This window comes from Pezoporus flaviventris, unplaced genomic scaffold, assembly GCF_033815535.1.
Source record: "Pezoporus flaviventris isolate CSIRO_AGI_PZ_B2104156 unplaced genomic scaffold, CSIRO_AGI_Pfla_v1 ptg000213l, whole genome shotgun sequence".
Taxonomy (NCBI): Eukaryota; Metazoa; Chordata; class Aves; order Psittaciformes; family Psittacidae; genus Pezoporus; species Pezoporus flaviventris.
Window position 1 is genome coordinate 12,870,310 of NW_026892761.1, and position 17,985 is coordinate 12,888,294.

General features: G+C 58.4%; 1 protein-coding gene across 1 annotated transcript; it reads left to right on the top strand.

Moving 5' to 3' along the window:
* Positions 1-1,214: 1,214 nt before the first annotated feature.
* SNTA1 (syntrophin alpha 1) lies at positions 1,215-12,906 on the top strand. The gene is made up of 8 exons (XM_061441454.1): positions 1,215-1,511; positions 4,318-4,503; positions 9,735-9,933; positions 10,025-10,232; positions 10,300-10,430; positions 11,316-11,512; positions 11,589-11,776; positions 12,039-12,906. The coding sequence occupies exons 1-8, from the start codon at positions 1,238-1,240 to the stop codon at positions 12,129-12,131; spliced, it is 1,476 nt and encodes a 491-aa protein (XP_061297438.1). The 5' UTR covers positions 1,215-1,237; the 3' UTR covers positions 12,132-12,906.
* The last annotated feature ends 5,079 nt before the right edge of the window (positions 12,907-17,985 follow it).

A 17,985-nucleotide genomic window follows, 5' to 3' on the forward strand; every position in this document is an offset into this window, starting at 1 on the left:
CATCCCATCCACAGCCTGATGTGGATGTTCCTCAATGCTTACAAATCCTGGTGTTCTGCAGAGATCTCAGTAGTCCCCTCTCTGAGCCCCCTGGAGCGCTAGGAGGGCAAAGGGATCAAGGGATGTGAGAGAGGTGTTTGCTACTACACCTTAGTAGCATTTTCTGCTCCTAAGTGCTGCCTCTTGGCATGCAGGGCTGGAAAGAAGGCAAAATAACTGTTCATGATTGTGAGGACAAGCAAGAGAGCAAAGGGAACAGCCCTTGAATGCCTCCAAACACCATCTCCCTGTTCAACACCCGCTGGGCTGCTGGGAGGTGCCTGCCCTGAGGTCGCTGCAAAGAAACTGGCCCCCAAGGAGCTCCTTGGCCAGGGCTGAGTGCAGGCAGCCCCTGCACAGCCCTGCCCGGAGCATGGGGCCACCGCCTGTCCCTGCGCCACTGCTGGCCCCTGGGAAGGAGTTAAGGGTGTTGTGGGAAGCATAGAATCATCAAATCCCAGCCTGGTTTGTATTGGAAGGGAACTTAAAGCTCATCCAGTTCCACCCCCTGCCACGGACAGGGACACCTTCCACTAGAGCAGCTTGCTCCAAGCCCCTGTGTCCAACCTGCCCTTGAGCACTGCCAGGGATGGGGCAGCCACAGCTTCTCTGGGCACCCTGTGCCAGCGTCTCAGCACCTTCACAGGGAAGAGCTTCTGCCTAAGAGCTCATCTCAGTCTCCCCTCTGGCAGGTTAAAGCCATTCCCCTTGGTCTGTCCCTACAGGCCCTTGTCCCAAGCCCCTCTCCAGGTTTCCTGTAGCCCCTTTAGGCACTGGAAGACTGTCCCTGGGCCAGACCCAGGATGAGCAATGGAGCACCGGGGTCTCGTGTCCCTCCTGGTGCCCCATCCCGGCCCGGAGTGGGGAGCATTGGGGAGCACCAGCTCATCCCGTACTCCATGCTGATCTGGGACAGGGAGCACTGAGGTCCCTGGTCTCTCCTCATACCCCGTTCCGGGCCGGAGCAGGGAGGACCGAGGACCCGTGTCCCTCACAGTGCCCTGTCCCAGAAGGGAGTGAGTAGCACCCGGGACCCTGTTCCCCCCGTACCCCATCCCGCCCCGGAGCAGGGAGCTCCAAGCTCCCGTGTCCCGCCCTGTCCCGGGGCGCCCCTTGCCCGTCCCGGTGCGGGCTGGGCGGTGCGCGGGGCGTTGCGCGGGGCGGTGCGCGGGCGCGCAGCGGGGCGGCAGCGCGGAAGATGGCGGCGGGCAGGCGCGCCCCGCGCACGGGGCTGCTGGAGCTGCGCGGCGCCGGCGGGCAATGGCTCCGCGTCCTGCTCTCGCTGGCCGAGGACGCGCTCGGGGTGAGCCCGGCCGATGGCCCCGGCCCCGCTGCCGGCCCCGGCGAGGCCCCGGCGGCGCAGCTGAACGGAGGCGACCCGGGCTCAGCCGTGCCCGAGGCGCTCGCCAACATCAGGCGCACGGTGCGCGTCGTCAAGCAGGACGTGGGGGGGCTCGGCATCAGCATCAAAGGTGAGCGACGGGGCCGGGGGGGAAGGGTCCCGGACGGGGCGGGGGGTGCGGGGAGCACAGGGCACCGGGACCTGTTGCTGCCGCCTTTCCTGCTGCCGGGCTGGAAAGGAAACCCGGGGGGGGGGGGGGGGGGGGGAGAGGGCTGGGGTCGGGGTCTTCACATCCCCTGGCACTGCCCGAGCCCTTGTGCAGGACGAGGGGGGGACACGTGGCAGTGATGGGACCCGAAACATCCACAGCCCATGGAGAGAGCAGCACTTTGGGGTGTAGCAGTGACCGGGCAGCCCCTGGCCACTGTGCCCCAGCTGCAGCCCGGGTCCCACTGCCCCCTTGCACACAAGGGTAGGGTGCTGTCTCACGGGGCGGGTGGTGGGACACACAGGGCACCCGGTTACACAAGAGCTGCCCGTTTGCAGCCCAAGGGAGGGCTCTGCCTGCGTGTCCTTGTCCCCTCCGTGCCTCCATGCCGGGAAATGCCCCGTTAAACCATCGGCACAAGGAAGGAGGCGATTGCAAAGCCCTTGGAGATCGCCAGGCGTGGGGAGCTGGGGTTTTAAACGAGCTCAGGCTTGGAGATCTGCTCCTGGAGAGCCGAGCAGCGGGAAGCCTCCGTGCTGGAATCCCTGTTTCCCTCCCGAGCTGTCCCACTCCTCTGGGACTCGCCCGAACTTCAGGCTGGAAACTTTTTGGGGCAGGGATGGCGTTGGTATCTGCCTCGGCTTTTCACCCGGCTTCAGCGTGTTGGAGGCTCTGGGAAAGGGGGATGAACCAGCAGCAAGCGGGCAGGGAAAGGGCTGTCAGGAGCTATGGAGGAGAGGGTTTAAACCCTGTGTGTGTGCGGGCAGTGAGCTCCGTATCCCCTGGTCAGCTCTCACTTCCTGACGTGGCTTCTCCCAGCTCGGAGGAGACGCAGCCACGGCCTCTGGCTCCCTCTGGAAGGAGGAGGCTTTGCGATGGGGATGTCCGGATTGAAACGGTGCCGCTGGCTGTGTCTGCGGGATGCCTGAGCCTGCCAGTGTTTTTTGGGAAGCACAAAGCCCCCTTCACAATACCCCCTTGGCTGCCAAGTTATTGCCAGCTCTGCGGCTCTCCCAGGAAATGGGGAGCGTCGCTGGGCTCAGTTAAACCTCAATTCTGCAGTGACGTACGTGGAAACCAAGTAGTCACCATCCCGACAGGGAGCTGAGGCTGTTCCGGGCTGCCCCGGAGCGCATCGCTCCTCCTCACCCTCCTGCAAGTCCCCGGTGGAGCTCTGCCAGCCACGGTCCACGCTGGAATGCTTCACCGTGACCCAGGATGCGGGGTCAGTGCCCTGCCATGGCATGTGGCGAGGGGATGGGCACCCGGGCTGGCCGTGCCCTGGCTGCTGGGCAGTGGGAGCCGTGCGGGAGCTGGGGTGCGGGGCCCTGGCAGGGTGAGGAGCTGCAGGGACGGGCTCAGCAGCTCCAGCAGCCCCCGCGGGGCCTCTGACAGCTGATAACTGGAGCCCTGCGGGGTCTGGCAGGCATCGGAGTGAGGAAATGCCTGTGGCACCGGCTGGGACAGCCCTGGGGCCGTGACAGCAGCCAGGGCTCACCCTCTGCCTCTGGGGTAGTCACAGAGTGAACCAGGTTAGAAAAGATCTTTAAGCTCATCCAGTCCAACCATTCCCCAGCACTGCCAAGGCCACCGCTAACCCAGGGCACTGAGGCCTCGTCTCCACGCTGTGTGAACACTTGCAGGGACGGTGACTGCAGCCCTGCCCTGGGCAGCCTGTTCCAATGCCTGAGCACCCTCTGGGGGAGGAATTGCTCCTCAGCTCCGTCTAAACCTGCCCTGGTGCAGCTTGAGGCCGTTTCCTCTTGTCCCATCCCTTGTTCCTTGGGAGCAGAACCCAGCCCCTCCTGTCAGGCAGTTGTAGGGAGCGATCAGGTCCCCCCTGAGCCTTCTCTTCTCCAGACTGAACCCCCCAGGTCCCTCAGCCGTTCCCCATAACACTTGTGCTCCAGGCCCTGTGCCAGCTCCATTGCCCTTCTCTGGCCCCGCTCCAGCACCTCAATGTCTCTCCTGTAGTGAGGGGCCCAGAGCTGAACACGGGATTTGAGGTGCGGCATCACCAGTGCCCAGTGCAGGGGCAGAACCACTGCCCTGGCCCTGCTGCCTCACTGGTGCTGGTACAGGCCAGGATGCTGGTGGCTACTTGGCTGCCTGGGCACAAAGTCCCCCCATCCTGGGCTAATGAGAGATCATCTCTTGGAGGCTCCTTGGGACATGCTGACCTGGGGGTTAGGGCATGTCTGGTGATAGCTGCTGCAGCCCTGCTCCTCCCTGGCACGGAGGCAGCAGTGCCACTCGAATCTCCCTGTGGGTTCAAAAGGTAACGTGCAAATTGATCTTCTTGAGCTGCCAGGAGGTTTGAATGGCATCCTTTTAGTCTGGGGAATTGGAGCAGCAGGTAAATAGGGCTACTGTGTGGAGGGGAGCAAACAGCCATATTGGTTCACTTCTCCCTGGTTCTTTCACCTCTCCAAAAAGATTCAGCTCTTACCTGTTTAAAACACGAAGTCCTTAGGACAGGGATAGTCACACACAATACCAATAAAGGCATGCTTTCCTGCCAGAATCGATGGGGAGATGGCCAAGTTGAGTGTTTGCTATGTGAGGAAACCTGTGACTGTTCGGGTTGCTTTCGGAGCCATCATCTTTGTGGCTCCAAAGCCTCGTGGCTGTTGCGGGTGTGCCATGGGCAGCAGGCTGGTCCCCAAGCATCCCCACTCCTCCGTGTGCTCCAGCAGCCACAACCCCTTCGTTTCTCTTCTGTTCCAAGGTGGCCGAGAGAATAAAATGCCCATCTTGATCTCCAAGATCTTTAAGGGGCTGGCGGCGGATCAGACCGAGGCGCTCTACGTGGGGGACGCCATCCTCGCCGTCAACGGCACCGACCTTTCCGAGGCGACGCACGACGAGGCGGTGCAGGCCTTGAAGAAGACGGGCAAGGAGGTGGTCTTGGAAGGTAGGAGATGAGGGTGCGAGGGAGCACGAGGTCCTCCTGCTGCCAGGGGCTGATCCCTGATTTCCCTGGGGATGTACTGAGAACATTGGGATATTCTGCATATTCATTGCATCATCTGCATCATTGCATGAATATTCTGCATCATCTGCAAATTCATTTATGTACCCTTTTGAATGGAAGCAGCATGTGCAGACTGGTTTATCTGCTCATCCTGAGCTCGAGGTCACTGCTGGGGTCTCTATCTCCCTCCAGATAGGGAGGACATGTGTGTGCCACCACTTGATGCCCAGTGGCTCCCTCCTTCTCTCTGCTGCAGGACCATGGGCAGGCAGTGATGGGAGATGTTTTCATGGGGTTTGTGACTCTTCTGCTGTACAGCACCACCCTGAGCTCTGCTGTTCATGGGGCAATGTAAAGCTTTTTCTGCTTTCCCTGTGATTCTTATTTAAACCCACATCCTGGGCTGGTACAACTCTGCAGGCCTGTGCCAGCGTGGAGGGCAGACACTGGCAGCCTGCTCCTTGCTGAGCACCTTTGGGTTTGCTGCGGGGGTTTCAGCAAGAGGAGCAAGGTGCCAGGCACAGGCAGAGCCAGCACAGGAGAACACCCACAGGAGCTGCCTGAACCCCAGCTGCAGACCCCTTTAGACCTGGCAGTTGAGGCTGTGAGCATCCCAGGGATGCAGCCTTCACCATCCCAGGGGAGACTGGAGCTGCTCTCCTGGGAACAGGCTCCTTCATGGTACTGGGGGGCCAGTCCCTGGTACCAGGATTCACACTGCAGAGCCCCCCAAACTCCACTTGGGGAGTGGGTGAGGGCTGGTGGGTTGGGAGTGCAGGAGCCCTGAGGGGAGCACCCCATTCTTCTCCCATTGCACTTTGCATTACCCCTGTCCATGTCTGCCCACCCTGGGTCAGCTCAGGTGAGCACAGGAGCACCCAGGGTCTGTCCTTCAGGACAGGACCCTTCCTGTTCCCAGCCCCTGGATCACTGTGGCTAACCACGAGGGTCTTGGCACCAGAAACCCTTCCCTGTGCAGTTGCAGGGCTGCAGAGGGAGGTTTCATGTGGGGGCAGTGCTCTGGTCTCTGCCTGCACAAGGAGCAATGCTGTGTGTGCTGCCAGCAGCCGCTGTGGCTCTTGCTTCCCTTCCCCACATTGTCTCAGCTCCAGATTCTCAGTTTTAGCTTCGCCCAGCCCTTTCTGCTGTGGGTTCCTCCTCTCTTGGGAGCCGCAGGACCACAGTTCAGCTGGAGGAATGTGCTGCTCTGCACAGCTGCTGGGAGCAGATAGGGTTGGCGGTGGGGTGGGTTTTGTTTTGTTTTGTTTTTTTTTGACCAAGGAGAAACACAAGAGCCTCTTTCCCTGCTAGTCTGCAGAATTCCTCCCATAGCTGTTCCTGGACGACCCTCTCTCTGTTATTCTTTTGTCATCCTTTGCTTTGGTGTGGGTTCCCTTTCTGCTAGAGCGAGGTGGAGATGAGCTGCTCTTTCTGTAGAGAGCAGCTTCTCTCCCTGGACCATCCCCTCCTCCGTCCCCCTGCAGAGCTGCATGCTGCCAGGCAGGCAGGGCCTTTGCTGTAGCTCAGCTATGACCTGCTGGGCTTCTGAATTCAGTAGAACTCCCAGCAGGTACCTTTGGGAGGAGAGTGGGGCTGGGCCAGCTCCACCATGGTGCTCCAGAGGCTTTGTGATGAGTGTGTAGCTGATGCTGTTGGGCTCCAGCAGTGTGGTGTTGCTCAGGGATGCTGCAGGCACCAGCCGGAGCAGGGTTCGACTGATCATGGACATCAGGTATAAATGTGGTGCATCTCCATCTCCTCCCTGTTCTGGGGAGGATGCTCCATTGCCCCTGCAGGGCTGACGCTGCAGGGTGGTCATCATCAGGCTGGCACTGCCCTGTGGAGGTGGTGGGCCTGCCTTGGGATGGGGTGTTCCCTGCCTTATACCTGCACCCCAATGGCTCAGTCTGCCCCAGGGTAGGGTGGCAGGGCTGGTGGAAGACAGTGGCCTTAAGGTGCCCAAGGGGAGTTAAAGGCAGGTTTTCTGCTCCCTTCTCCTGCTTGGGCTCGCTCCAGAGCTAGGGGAGAAGCACCTTAACATCACTTTCTGGTCCCTGAGTGCTGCCAGATGTGACTCTGATTTCCCTTGTGGCTGCTGAAAGTACCAAAGTAGGTGGTCACAGCCAGGGTCTGTTTGCTGCCTCGCTCCTCTGGGCTGTGTCTGTTCCCTGGTTTAGGAGTTTTTAGGGTAGTTTGCAAGCAGCATTGCAGCAGCCAATAAACCAGGGAGCAGCTCCTCACAGGGCAGTGAGTGCCTCCGAAGTGGCCGAGCTGGGAGGTGACACATTTGGATGTGAGCAGCAGCAGCACCTCAACGTGCTGGCTCTCACCCTGGGCTCAGCTTGGCTCTGCCTCCAGGGTGTCCTTGCTGGCCGGGCATGAGGACATGCACATACCTCTCCGTGTGTGCTGCCAAGAGGTTCTTTTGGATCTGCCAAACTGCTCTCTTGGTATTTGCAGGAAGAGTTGGACTGTATTTATATTACAGTGTTATTTGGGGAAGAGCTGCTCTCCCTTACCTTATTTTTCCCTTTTTTTTTGGGTGAGGTTTTTGCATTGCTTGGTATCCAGCGACCCTCCACAGCAAGGGAAAGGCTGATAAGCATCCTTCCAGCCACCTTGGGAAGGGCTTCAGTGCCAAGGGTGGTTTTCAGGGTGAGCCTTTGTGCCATATTGGCACTGGGAGAGAACTGGGAGCAGTGGGGAGAAGGAGCTGTGGACATCTCACTTCCATGGTGGCCCTGAGCTTGTTGGCCACAGGGCAGCTCCTGGGGCTGTTGCAGCTCTCCAGGACTCGCTCAGCCAAGTAAAGCTTGGAAACTTGGAATTCAGCAGAGCAAAGGGTTGCTGGGGGAGCATGACCCTCGTGGGCTGATTGTCCTGACCATGGGAAGCCCAAGCAGTTGTGGAGGGTGATGTGCATGGTGTGAGATGTGAAACACCCACAGAGTGTAGGTGACCCTGGGGTAAATAACACACAGTGCAGAGCAGAAGGGGGTTTTCAGTGGAGGAGGGAGGTGGCACCTGGGATATGTGTGGTTCTGTGTCACTGCTGCTCTTGGGGCTCAGAAGGGCTTCAGGAGGGAAAGTGCTGAGGTGTTCTCCAGTTCTTCATGGGACACCAAAGTGAATGTCTGCTGACAGTTGCCAGTAGCAAAGGTGATGCACAATATGGTGTGTTTGCTTTAATGAGTTGGAGGTACTTAACTGCATCTGTTCAATACCAGGTGATGCTGCAGTGAAGGGACAGGCAGAAGTGAGTCAGCCTGCTATAAAGCCCATGCTGGGGTCACTGGAGGAGGCAGCAGCTCCCACGGGATGGAGGCCTGGTGCACAGCCCCCTGTTGCCTCTTTCTCCATGCTTCATCCTGAGGCTGGGCACTGCTCTATCCCCATGGCTCAGCTGGGACGTGACCCTGACTGCACAGCTAATGCCGGTGCCGTCCTCCGCGTGCCCCAGGAGCTGCGGGCTGGCGCAGGGATGCCGCTCGGGTTTCCGGGGCTGAGTGCTGCCTTGCTGAACTCCAATTAGTTCCCAAGCACTGGGATAATGGCAGGTCCATGCTGCCAAGATTAATGGCTCAGGGTAGAATCCAAGGCGGCTCAGATGCCTGCGGGAGCACGGCAGCTATTTATAACGGGAGGCACAGGGTATGGAGCTGGTGGCCCCACGCTGCCTCCTTGGCTGGGGCCACCATGGGGTGACCAGCCCCTTGTGTCACAACAGCATCGCAGCCATGTATAGCTGTGTCCTGCTGGGGCCAGGCAGAGCGGGGCACTGCGTCCCACTGCAGCTCCTAATGGGGTTTCAGTGTTGAGAGGTTTTGGGGAGCTGGCTGGGTTTGGAATGAAGTGGGAGCTGGGTGGTGGTGGTAGGTGAAGGATGGGGGTAGGCTGTGGGTGCAGATTGTCTCCGGGTGGGAAGAGGGTTTTTTCTGGCACACAATCAGGCTGCTGTGGCTTTGCTGAGTGATGGAGCTGCTCCACCAAGCAGCTGCCTACAGGAGTCAGCTGCAAAGCCAAGCTTGTATCCCCCCTCCTGCTACCCTCACTGAAACTCACTTGGACCTGAGTGAAATCAGCAGTGATGGCTGTGGATGTTAGGAAGCAGTTCATCCCTGTGAGGGTGCTGAGGCGCTGGCACAGGGTGTCCAGAGAAGCTGTGGCTGCCCCATCCCTGCAGCATTCAAGGGCAGGTTGGACACAGGGGCTTGGAGCAAGCTGCTCTAGTGGAAGGTGTTCCCTGCCCCTGGCAGGGGTTGGAACTGGATGAGCTTTAAGGTCCTTTCCAACCCAAACCAGGCTGGGATTCCATGACCCTATGACATGGCAGCAGGAATGTCCCTCCCATGGTGTTTTCCCCAGGGGCCACCCAGGGGAAAGCCCTTCCCTGGAGCCACTGGCTGGTCCCACAGGGCAGCACCGTGACTGGCATCTTCCCCTGCTCAGCCCAAGGCTTTTGGCTGCTGCTGCTGACCTCATTTTCAGGATACAGCTGTGGGGCCCCATCAGTTCCTGGGGACCTTGATCTCCCTCTTCCCCTCACCCTTGGGACCTGGCTGCTGTCCCCATGTGGCTCTGAGAGCTCTGGCTCTGCAGCCGGACTCACTGGGGACTGACAGCCGAGTCCTTGTCCCTGGTTTGTAACCCAGGACAGGGCGTTGCGAGCTCACAGTTCCCAACTGGAGGCTTTTCCTGGGACCGAGCCATGGTATTTGAGAGCTGCTGCTCCCAGCTGGCGGTGGGACTGGCTGTACCAGCACAGTTTGCAGGCTGTAATTTTGGCCTGGGAGTCCTGCCCATTCCCCACCCCCTGCCTCCATGTGCGGCCCCAGGGACCTGATCACACTTGGATCTGTGACCTGATCTGGGCTAAAGGAGAGGAAAAAGGGGGAAAAGGCCATTTTTATCCCTCTTGAGGGGCCCTGGGCTGGGACAGCGGGGCAGAGGATCATAGGTGTCATGTCACCCTCTGGTAGCACCTTGCCCATCGGTGCTATCCCCTCTCTGCACCCGGCAGAGGGCACACAGCGCCCATGGGTGGCATCTCTGAGGAGGTGATGGAGGTGACACCAGCTCTGGTGCAGAGAGGGTGCAAGGGGTTTCAGCGGGGCAGGACGAGGCTGCCCCAGCCTGTGCCATGCCTTTAACTGGTGCTGCCTCTCTTCCAGTGAAGTACATGAAGGAGATCTCACCCTACTTCAAGAACTCCTCCTCGGGGGCAACAGTGAGCTGGGACCCCTCACCTGCCACCCTGCAGAAGCGCTCCTCTCCTCTCCTGCCCCCCAAGGAGCTCCGGGAGGCCAGGACCGTGCCCCTCAAGATGTGCTACGTGTCCCGCAAGTGCCTCCCCACTGACCCGGAGCACAGGTCAGGGCAGGGTGCGGGGATGGGGTGATGCCACCGCAGTGCCCCGTGGTGCCGAGGGCCTGTGGGGACTCACGGGGCCGTGTCCCTGCAGGTACCTGGAGGTGTGCTCAGCGGACGGGCGCGTCGCCCTGTTCCTGCGGGCGAAGGATGAGGCAACGGCGCAGTCGTGGCTCAGCACCATCCAGGCCAGCGCGGGTGCGCTGGTGCCGCGGGTGAAGGAGGAGCTGCGGGCTCAGCTGGCCGGTGCTGGCGCTGTGGCTGGCAGGGACGTGAAGCATGTGGGCTGGCTGACTGAGCAGGTACCCCCTGCCCCCCGACACCCCCTGCCACCGTGCTGCCGGTGCCCCTGACCCAGTCCCATTGCAGCTCCCCAGCGCCGGCACCAGGAACCTCTTGGCTGTGCTCACTGAGAAGGAGCTGCTGCTGTACAGCAGCCTGCCGCAGAGCCGGGACGCCCTGGGCAAGCCTGTGCACAGCTACCCCCTCATCGCCACCAGGTAGGGACCATGGCCCAGCACCCTCCTCTCTTGCATGGGAAACAGAGCCCTGGTGGTGTCTGGGGTGGTAGCAGGGGCTGTGGGTCAGGGCAGAGCGCTGGGGATGCTGGCAGTATTCCTGGGCTGGCAGCAGGGGCTTTTGAGGTGATGGCAGAGTCCAGGGCTGGTGGCAGGGCTCTGGGATGATGGCAAAGCCCTGTGGTGGTGGTGATGTCCAGGGATGGTGACTGTGGCCTGGGGGTGGTGGTGGTGTCTGGGGTGGTGGCAGGATGCTGGGGATAGTGACAGTGTCCAGCCAGGGGTGGTGGCAGGGCCCTGGGACGATGGCAGAGTCCTGAGGAGGTGGTCCAGAGGTGGGGAGAGGGCCCTGAGGATGGTGGCGGTGTTCAGGAGTGATAGCAGGACCCGCGGATACTGAGATGAGCTCTTAGGCAGAAGCTCTTCCCTGTGAGGGTGCTGAGGCGCTGGCACAGGGTGCCCAGAGAAGCTGTGGCTGCCCCATCCCTGGCAGTGTTCAAGGGCAGGTTGGACACAGGGGCTTGGAGCAAGCTGCTCTAGTGGAAGGTGTCCCTGCCCGTGGCAGGGGCTGGAGCTGGAGGAGCTTTCAGGTCCCTTCATCCTGTGGGTCTGTGACAGTGCCCAGGGCTGCCGGCAGCACCCAGGGTTTGGCAGAGCCCGGGGTGGTGTCAGCGTGCGGGATCCGGGCGCGGGGCGGCCGCTCGGGAGGGTTCGGGCTGCGCGGGGGGAGCATTCGCGGGGCTGCAGCGGCCCCTGGCGGCCGCGCCGCGCACGCACCACGGCGGAGCTGAGCTGTGCGGAGCCGCGCTGGGAGCGGTGCTGCGCGGTGCGGAGCGGGCCGCGGTGCTGAGCGCTGCGGTGCCGCAGGCTGGTGCACTCGGGGCCGGCCAAGGGCTCGGCGCTGTACGAGGCGGAGCTGTCGTTCGCGCTGCGCAGCGGCACGCGGCTGGGCGTGCAGACCCATCTCTTCAGCCTGGAGAGCCCCCGCGACCTGGCGCTGTGGACGCGCCTGCTGGTGGACGGCACCCACGGGGCGGCCGAGCTGGTGCAGGAGGTGTCGGCAGGTCAGCGGGGGGCCGGGGGGACCGGGCGGTGGGGCCCGCGGCCACTTCTCACCCCTGTGCCTGTCCACATCCACAGCCTGCACGTGGAAGGGGCAGGACTGCACCCTGTCCATCCACATCGACAAGGGCTTCACCATCTCCAGCACCGAGCCTGGGCTCAGCAAGACCATCCTGCTGCAGCAGCCCTTTGAGAAGCTGCAGATGTCCTCTGATGATGGCACCAAGATGCTCTACCTGGACTTTGGTGGTCCAGAGGGAGAGATTGTGAGTTTTACCCTTTCCACCCCTCTAACCCATACTCCCGCTGTACCTGGGGGGCAGATGGGGAGGAGAGCACCTACCCTGCACACAGCATCCACCCTGCATGGTCTGTGCACCCACTCCTGGCCAGATGCGGCCCCTTCCCAGGCTGTGGTGACATCTATAGGGTGCCGGGTGGTCCCTGTACTCTCTGCCACAAGCAGAAAGCTGCCTATTCCAGAACATCCCTCCCCATTGCAAACATCCCTCTGCTCCTTTCTTGCAGCAATTGGACCTTCACTCCTGCCCCAAAACCATCGTGTTCATCATCCACTCCTTCCTCTCGGCCAAGGTGACCCGGCTGGGGCTGCTGGCATGAAGAGGGAGCACTAGGCAGAGCTGCCCCCGCCCTGGCTGATCTATGCACCTTCCTCCCGGCCAAACCAAGCCCCAAGCCATCCCATGGAGACTGGACCCCGTGGGGTCACACCACCCCTGCCAAGGAACAGCACCATCCGGCTGGGAAACACCACTGCTGGGGCATTTGGGTTCAGCAGAGGGGTGAAATCCCTCTTGGATGGCAGCTCTGGCATCTCTCCAGTCCCTGCATCCCCGCCTTCCTCCACACCCATGCTCGGTGGTGGCTGGAGAAGCCTGAATGGAGCCGCTGTGAACGGTTGCGGTCGTCACCCCAGTGCCTTGTGAGATGATATTTTCTGTACAAAGAAGCTGTTTGTATCCATGGTTTATATTTATATCAAGCAGTTATAAATGCTGATGCAGCAGCTCTCACCCGCCTGGTTCGGACCCTCTGGAGAGTCCCCAGGTCCTGCAGCACAAGGACGTGTGTCCGTCCCTGGACAGACAGCCCGAGGCCCGGAGACCAAAGGCAGCTCCATAGTGCTTGAGAGATGGGAGCTGCAGATCAGCTCTGTTTGCCAAATTATACCGTATTGTACCAAATGATAGGAACCACTTTGCTTCGTTGGAGTTGGATGGTTCATTTTACTGCGCTAACTCCTGGGGCACTTTATTTCTCAGTTTAGGGGGGCTGCTGAGAAATAACTTCTTTTATGAACCAAAAGATTCCTCATGAAAATGCCTTTTGTGGGGGGGTCAAATAAACATTGCAGATCCCAGCCTGCGGGAGCCAAGGTCTTCGCTTGGAGAAGTACAAAACGTGTTTGTGGGTGACAGCTCGGCTGTGCCTCAGGGTGTTTTCTGCCAGGGCTTTCCCTGTTGTGGGCTGGTGGTGTTGGCCTGGGGGTGCTGAGGACCCTGGGCGGGGGGCTCAGGTGTGGATAAATGTCTTTTTAAAGTGCCCAGCCCTGTGGCAGAGAGAGACATGCTGGTGCCTGCACTGCTGTGGTGATACCAAGGTGGGTTTGGATACCCTGTGCTTAGGGATGCTCAGCAGAGGGGGAGGGCATTGTTTCCAGACTCACAGAAGTTGTGTTTTTCTGTTTTCCCAATGGAAGCAGCCGCCTGGCTGGGTGGCAGCAGAGCCTTGGAATGTTATTCCCTTCACAAGCAGCCCTTGCTAGAAAGGTCAGGCTGTGAATGCAGCCCTCCTGTGGTTATGGTGTCTGCAGGCAATACCGGTAGTTACTGAGTGCATCCCAGATTGACCATGACCCCCGTTATCCCGGGTGCATCCCTGTTAATGTGGGGCTTGGCAGCAAAAAGCCTTTTCTCACCCAAAAAGTGAGGAGCTGTGATGTGGCAGCAGCTGCTCTGGATAAACTGCAGGGGATGCCCAGGATACTACAAGGACATGTAGTGATGGGCCAAGGGGAATGGCTTTAACCTGCCAGAGGGGAGACTGAGATGAGCTCTTAGGCAGAAGCTCTTCCCTGTGAGGGTGCTGAGGCGCTGGCCCAGGGTGCCCAGAGAAGCTGTGGCTGCCCCATCCCTGGCAGTGTTCAAGGGCAGGTTGGACACAGGGGCTTGGAGCAAGCTGCTCTAGTGGAAGGTGTCCCTGCCCGTGGCAGGGGTTGGAACTGGATGGGCTTTAAGGTCCCTTCCACCCCAGTCTGGGGGTCAGTGATTCTGTGAAAGCAATAAAAAAGTGACAAGGGCAATGAGGTGTGTGTGGTTTGAGCAGGGAGAAAGCACAACAGCTTATTTGGCATAAGGAAATAGTTCTTGTGTGGCGTGCACTCAGCTTCTCCACTCTCAGTGGGACAGGGTGCTGCAGACGGGGGGATGAGGTGCCCATGCAGGTGCAGCCTGTTCCTCCCCATGCAGAGCCCCGTGGCTGGCAGCAGAGATCTTTGATGATGAACAAGCCTGTACTTTTTATTGCACAGAACTGTCAGATTTCCAGGAGCCCTTGCAAATGGATTTGCAAAAGACCCCCCCCCCATTGCTAAGTGTTAAATCAATACAAGTAATTTAGAAACAGATGGTGTATTTTTTTCTATGATCAAAAGCATGTCTGCACAAGGAAACACATTATTACTGCAATTTACCTTCCTCTTCCTGCCCTACAGCCATTACTCTTTGGGGTTTGTTCCAATAAAAGAGGGAATCACTCCCAATCCAGAGCAGATTTCCTATTAATCTTACAGGCCACAAACTGCTGTGACTTTACCAGCGCAGCTCAGGCAGAGCATCCCACTCCATGCCTGGCCTAGGGAGAAGACAGCTCAGTTTAGAGTTGGATATTCCTTTCCTTTGCTTTCTTTGTATTTGCTGCTGGTGGTGGGGTGAGGATTTCCGCCCCCTTCATACATTTTGTGGTGGTTTCTCAGCTTCATCACCCTTTGGCAGCATCCTCTGCTTCATGGGACCCATTCTGCAAAGATGCTCTTGCAAAGGGGCCTGTGAAGAATGTTTCTGTGGGTGATGTGGGACCTTGTAACATAAACCATCAGAAAGAGAGAATAGAACTGACTCCCGGAGAGGAGCCCGTGGCACCTGGAGATATCTCCCTAAGCCCAGCAGCATCTTTGACTCCTGGGAAGATGTCTGGAGAGGTGGTACAAGCATCCCAGCATCAGTGGTGTGAGGGATGGAGGGCAAAGACCCCAAAGTCTTGGGGAAAAAACATGCAAATTTTTTCCTAAAATTTTTAGTTTTCCTAAAATTCCCAATTTTCATGGGTGTAAATGTCCAGAAGTATTCAGACATCCGGAATCAGCACTGAATCTCTCTGCCCAGGAAAGGTTTTGGGGTTAGCAGCAGGGACTGGTTCCTGGTGCAGGACAGCATCTGTATCGAGTGATGCTTGCTCCTGGTTAGGACCACATCACACTGTTCCCTGGGGAGGAATAACAGCTCATCAGGGTTTTATCAGCATTTTCATAGTAGAAGGACTGATATTATTGGAAGTGTCTTTAAAGCAGATATGATGAACTCAGCTTAAAGAACTGGAATGATGGTGATGGGCTCAGATAAAAACCTGATTTCCTCAGCTGAATCACTTGGAGGCAACTGTAGTTTTATTTGGCCATGGTGACTCAAACAGCTCAGGGAAAGGGGATTTTAAAGGTGCTGGAAGTGATGGGAAATGGGTGGCAACTGGGAAAGGAAGAGGAAAAAGGTTGTGCTTTGTTTTCTACGGAGTTCTTGGGATGCTAGCTGCCAGAAGGGGGAAAACTGGGGATGGAAATGGCACAGAGACATTGGCACTAAAACATGATGCCAGCCTGAGCTGTTCATAGAGAGAAGAGGCTGATGGCAGTGGGGTTGGCAGCAGCCTGGCTCTTACGCCATCCGTTGCCCTTTGGGCATGATCCAGCCTGGGGTGAGCTCTCTGTTTCCTCCCTGGGGAACCCCAGTGCTGTCAGCATCCCCAGCAGAAATTGCCCCCAGAAATGGCTTTTCCAGGTCTTCTGACCTAGAAAACAGCCCCGAATGAAGGAGCCAGAGAAGAGAGAGATGCTGCAGGAAGAGTGATTACGTTGTCCCCAGGTGTTTGCTCACCCATGGCAGAACACTGTTTCCCTCCCAATACTGCTTGTACTTTCCATTAGCCGGCTCTGACCTTTTAGTGCCGTAATCAAACAAGACAACCTAGCACTTAAATCTGAGCGTTTAGCGCTGACATTTACAATTGGGTCTCAAGTAAGAGACCAAATGAAAATTTCCTGGCAGACAGCACGCTGCGGGGAAGGGGAATCAAATCAGTCAGCTGCTGAGTAAGAGGCGCTCGGGCCCCGTCCGCAGCCGCAGCGCCCCGGCTACTATTTGTACTGGAGAGCTTATCATTAAAAGGCAATATTCATCTGGAGCTGGGGTGGCACAGCAGTGCCAGTGATCCCACACACATCTCCCATCTGGGGTGTGGGGAACTGTATTTGGCATTTGATGAAGGTAAACAGGAGTGACCTGACTTGGGCAGAGCGGGGACGCTACATTAAATGTTAAGGATCCGAGGCAGTAATGAGGATGTTTTCTCTCATTCAGCCTTGGCTGTATTCATAGAATCATGGAGACTGGTTTGGGTTGGAAGGGACCTTAAAGCTCATCCAGCTCCAACCCCTGCCACGGGCACGGACACCTTCCACTAGAGCAGCTTGCTCCAAGCCCCTGTGTCCAACCTGCCCTTGAACACTGCCAGGGATGGGGCAGCCACAGCTTCTCTGGGCACCCTGTGCCAGCGCCTCAGCACCCTCACAGGGAAGAGCTTCTGCCTAAGAGCTCATCTCAGTCTCCCCTCTGGCAGGTTAAAGCCATTCCCCTTGGCCTGTCCCTACATCCCTTGTCCCAAGCCCCTCTCCAGCTTTCCTGCAGCCCCTTCAGGCACTGGAGCTGCTCTCAGGTCTCCCCTTCAGGAGCCTTCTCTTGTCCAGGCTGACCCAGCCCAGCTCTCTCAGCCTGGCTCCAGAGCAGAGCTGCTCCAACCCTCGCAGCATCTCCATGGCCTCCTCTGGCCTCTCTCCAACAGCTCCACACTTTCTCTTGCCTAAAAGGTGAGCTCTCGATGCATCCTTTGGTACCTTCCTTGCTGTGGCTCCGCACTTGTCCCTGTGCACGACCCTGGGCAGGGATGGGCTGTTCCAGCCCGGCCTCTGGGGGAGCTTAGCCCTGAGCATTTAGTGGTGTTGGCCTGGTGAGGACATGAGGCTGTCGGTACATTGGGGTGTGCTGAGAGCCCAAACACCTCTGGGGCTCCCCAGGTCCTGCACCCACCATGGCTCCCCTGTTCACTCCAGTAACTGCTGTTTAGCCCTGTGCCCTCTGGGCTGCTGCTTCCCCCCATGTTCCTCTTTTTCCTTTCATTATGGAAAGCACTAGTTCCCTCCTTGCCTCCCTGGTGCTGTGCCTGCCTGGTGGGTGCTTGGTCCTTCCACCCTGAGTGTGACATCTCCTTGGCAACAGAGCGTGGTGTGAAATTGCCCGACTGGCAGGAGGAATGAGCCATGGATAACCCTTTTCTCCCCCCTGTGCTAGAAGTAGAGCAAATGGTGGTGGGATCTGTTTTAACATGTGATGTTCTCAAGGAGTCTCTCCCCTGACGTGCTCTGAGACAGCCAGTGGTGGAGGTTCTCAGCCACATCCTTGGGTGGAAATCTGCTTGTCCAGGGGGGACAGGGCTGGTTGGTGCAAGCAGGGACCCCAGATGGGACCCCATAATTCAGCCAGAGCCTTTCCTCCAGCTCTTGGAGCACCCCTGGGCCCTCACCTCTTTGTGTCTCTTTCTGGCAGTGCTGGCATCTGCACAAGGCTTAGGTGGGGATAGAAACACCTTTTAACTGCTTTCCCACTACCAAGTGAGGACATCCCCATTTCCCTTTCCCAGCCGCTTCTTTCTGTGCCATCACACACTCTCCAAGAGCTCCACATCCCTTTCCAGAGACCTCCTGTGTGCTCTGGCTGTGCTTCCCTCCTGCTGGCATCATCCAGGGGGTCCTGGGTCCATGTCACTCCAGCAGCCTCCTGGGGCTTCCAGGGTGAAACACAGCTATGTACACCCATGTTCCCATCCTCCCCACATCGCTTTGCTGAACCTGGGATGCTGCAGAGAACCAAGGGTGATGCACAAGTTGTTGCCCAGGATCTAACCCATCTCCCACCCAGCCAGAACCCTTGAACCAGGTAAGTATCAGCATCTCTTCGGTGTGAGTTTGGATAAACTGTTAAATCCACTCTGGATCTCACTTCAGCAATTTTCCTGTTAACGCTTTATTAGCAAACCTTTTGCCTAATTGTAGGCAAATCTTGGACCTTTTCTGTAGCATTTGCTCTTTTGGGAGTTTCTGTGTGATGTGAGTCTGTTTGGGTGGATT

Excerpts from the sequence above, each read along its gene's own strand:
- SNTA1 (XM_061441454.1), top strand. The coding sequence starts at position 1,238 with ATGGCGGCGGGCAGGCGCGCCCCGCGCACGGGGCTGCTGGAGCTGCGC. Across the intron at positions 10,233-10,299 it reads TGGGCTGGCTGACTGAGCAG|CTCCCCAGCGCCGGCACCAG; the intron begins GTACCCCCTGCC and ends GTCCCATTGCAG. Across the intron at positions 10,431-11,315 it reads TACCCCCTCATCGCCACCAG|GCTGGTGCACTCGGGGCCGG; the intron begins GTAGGGACCATG and ends GCGGTGCCGCAG.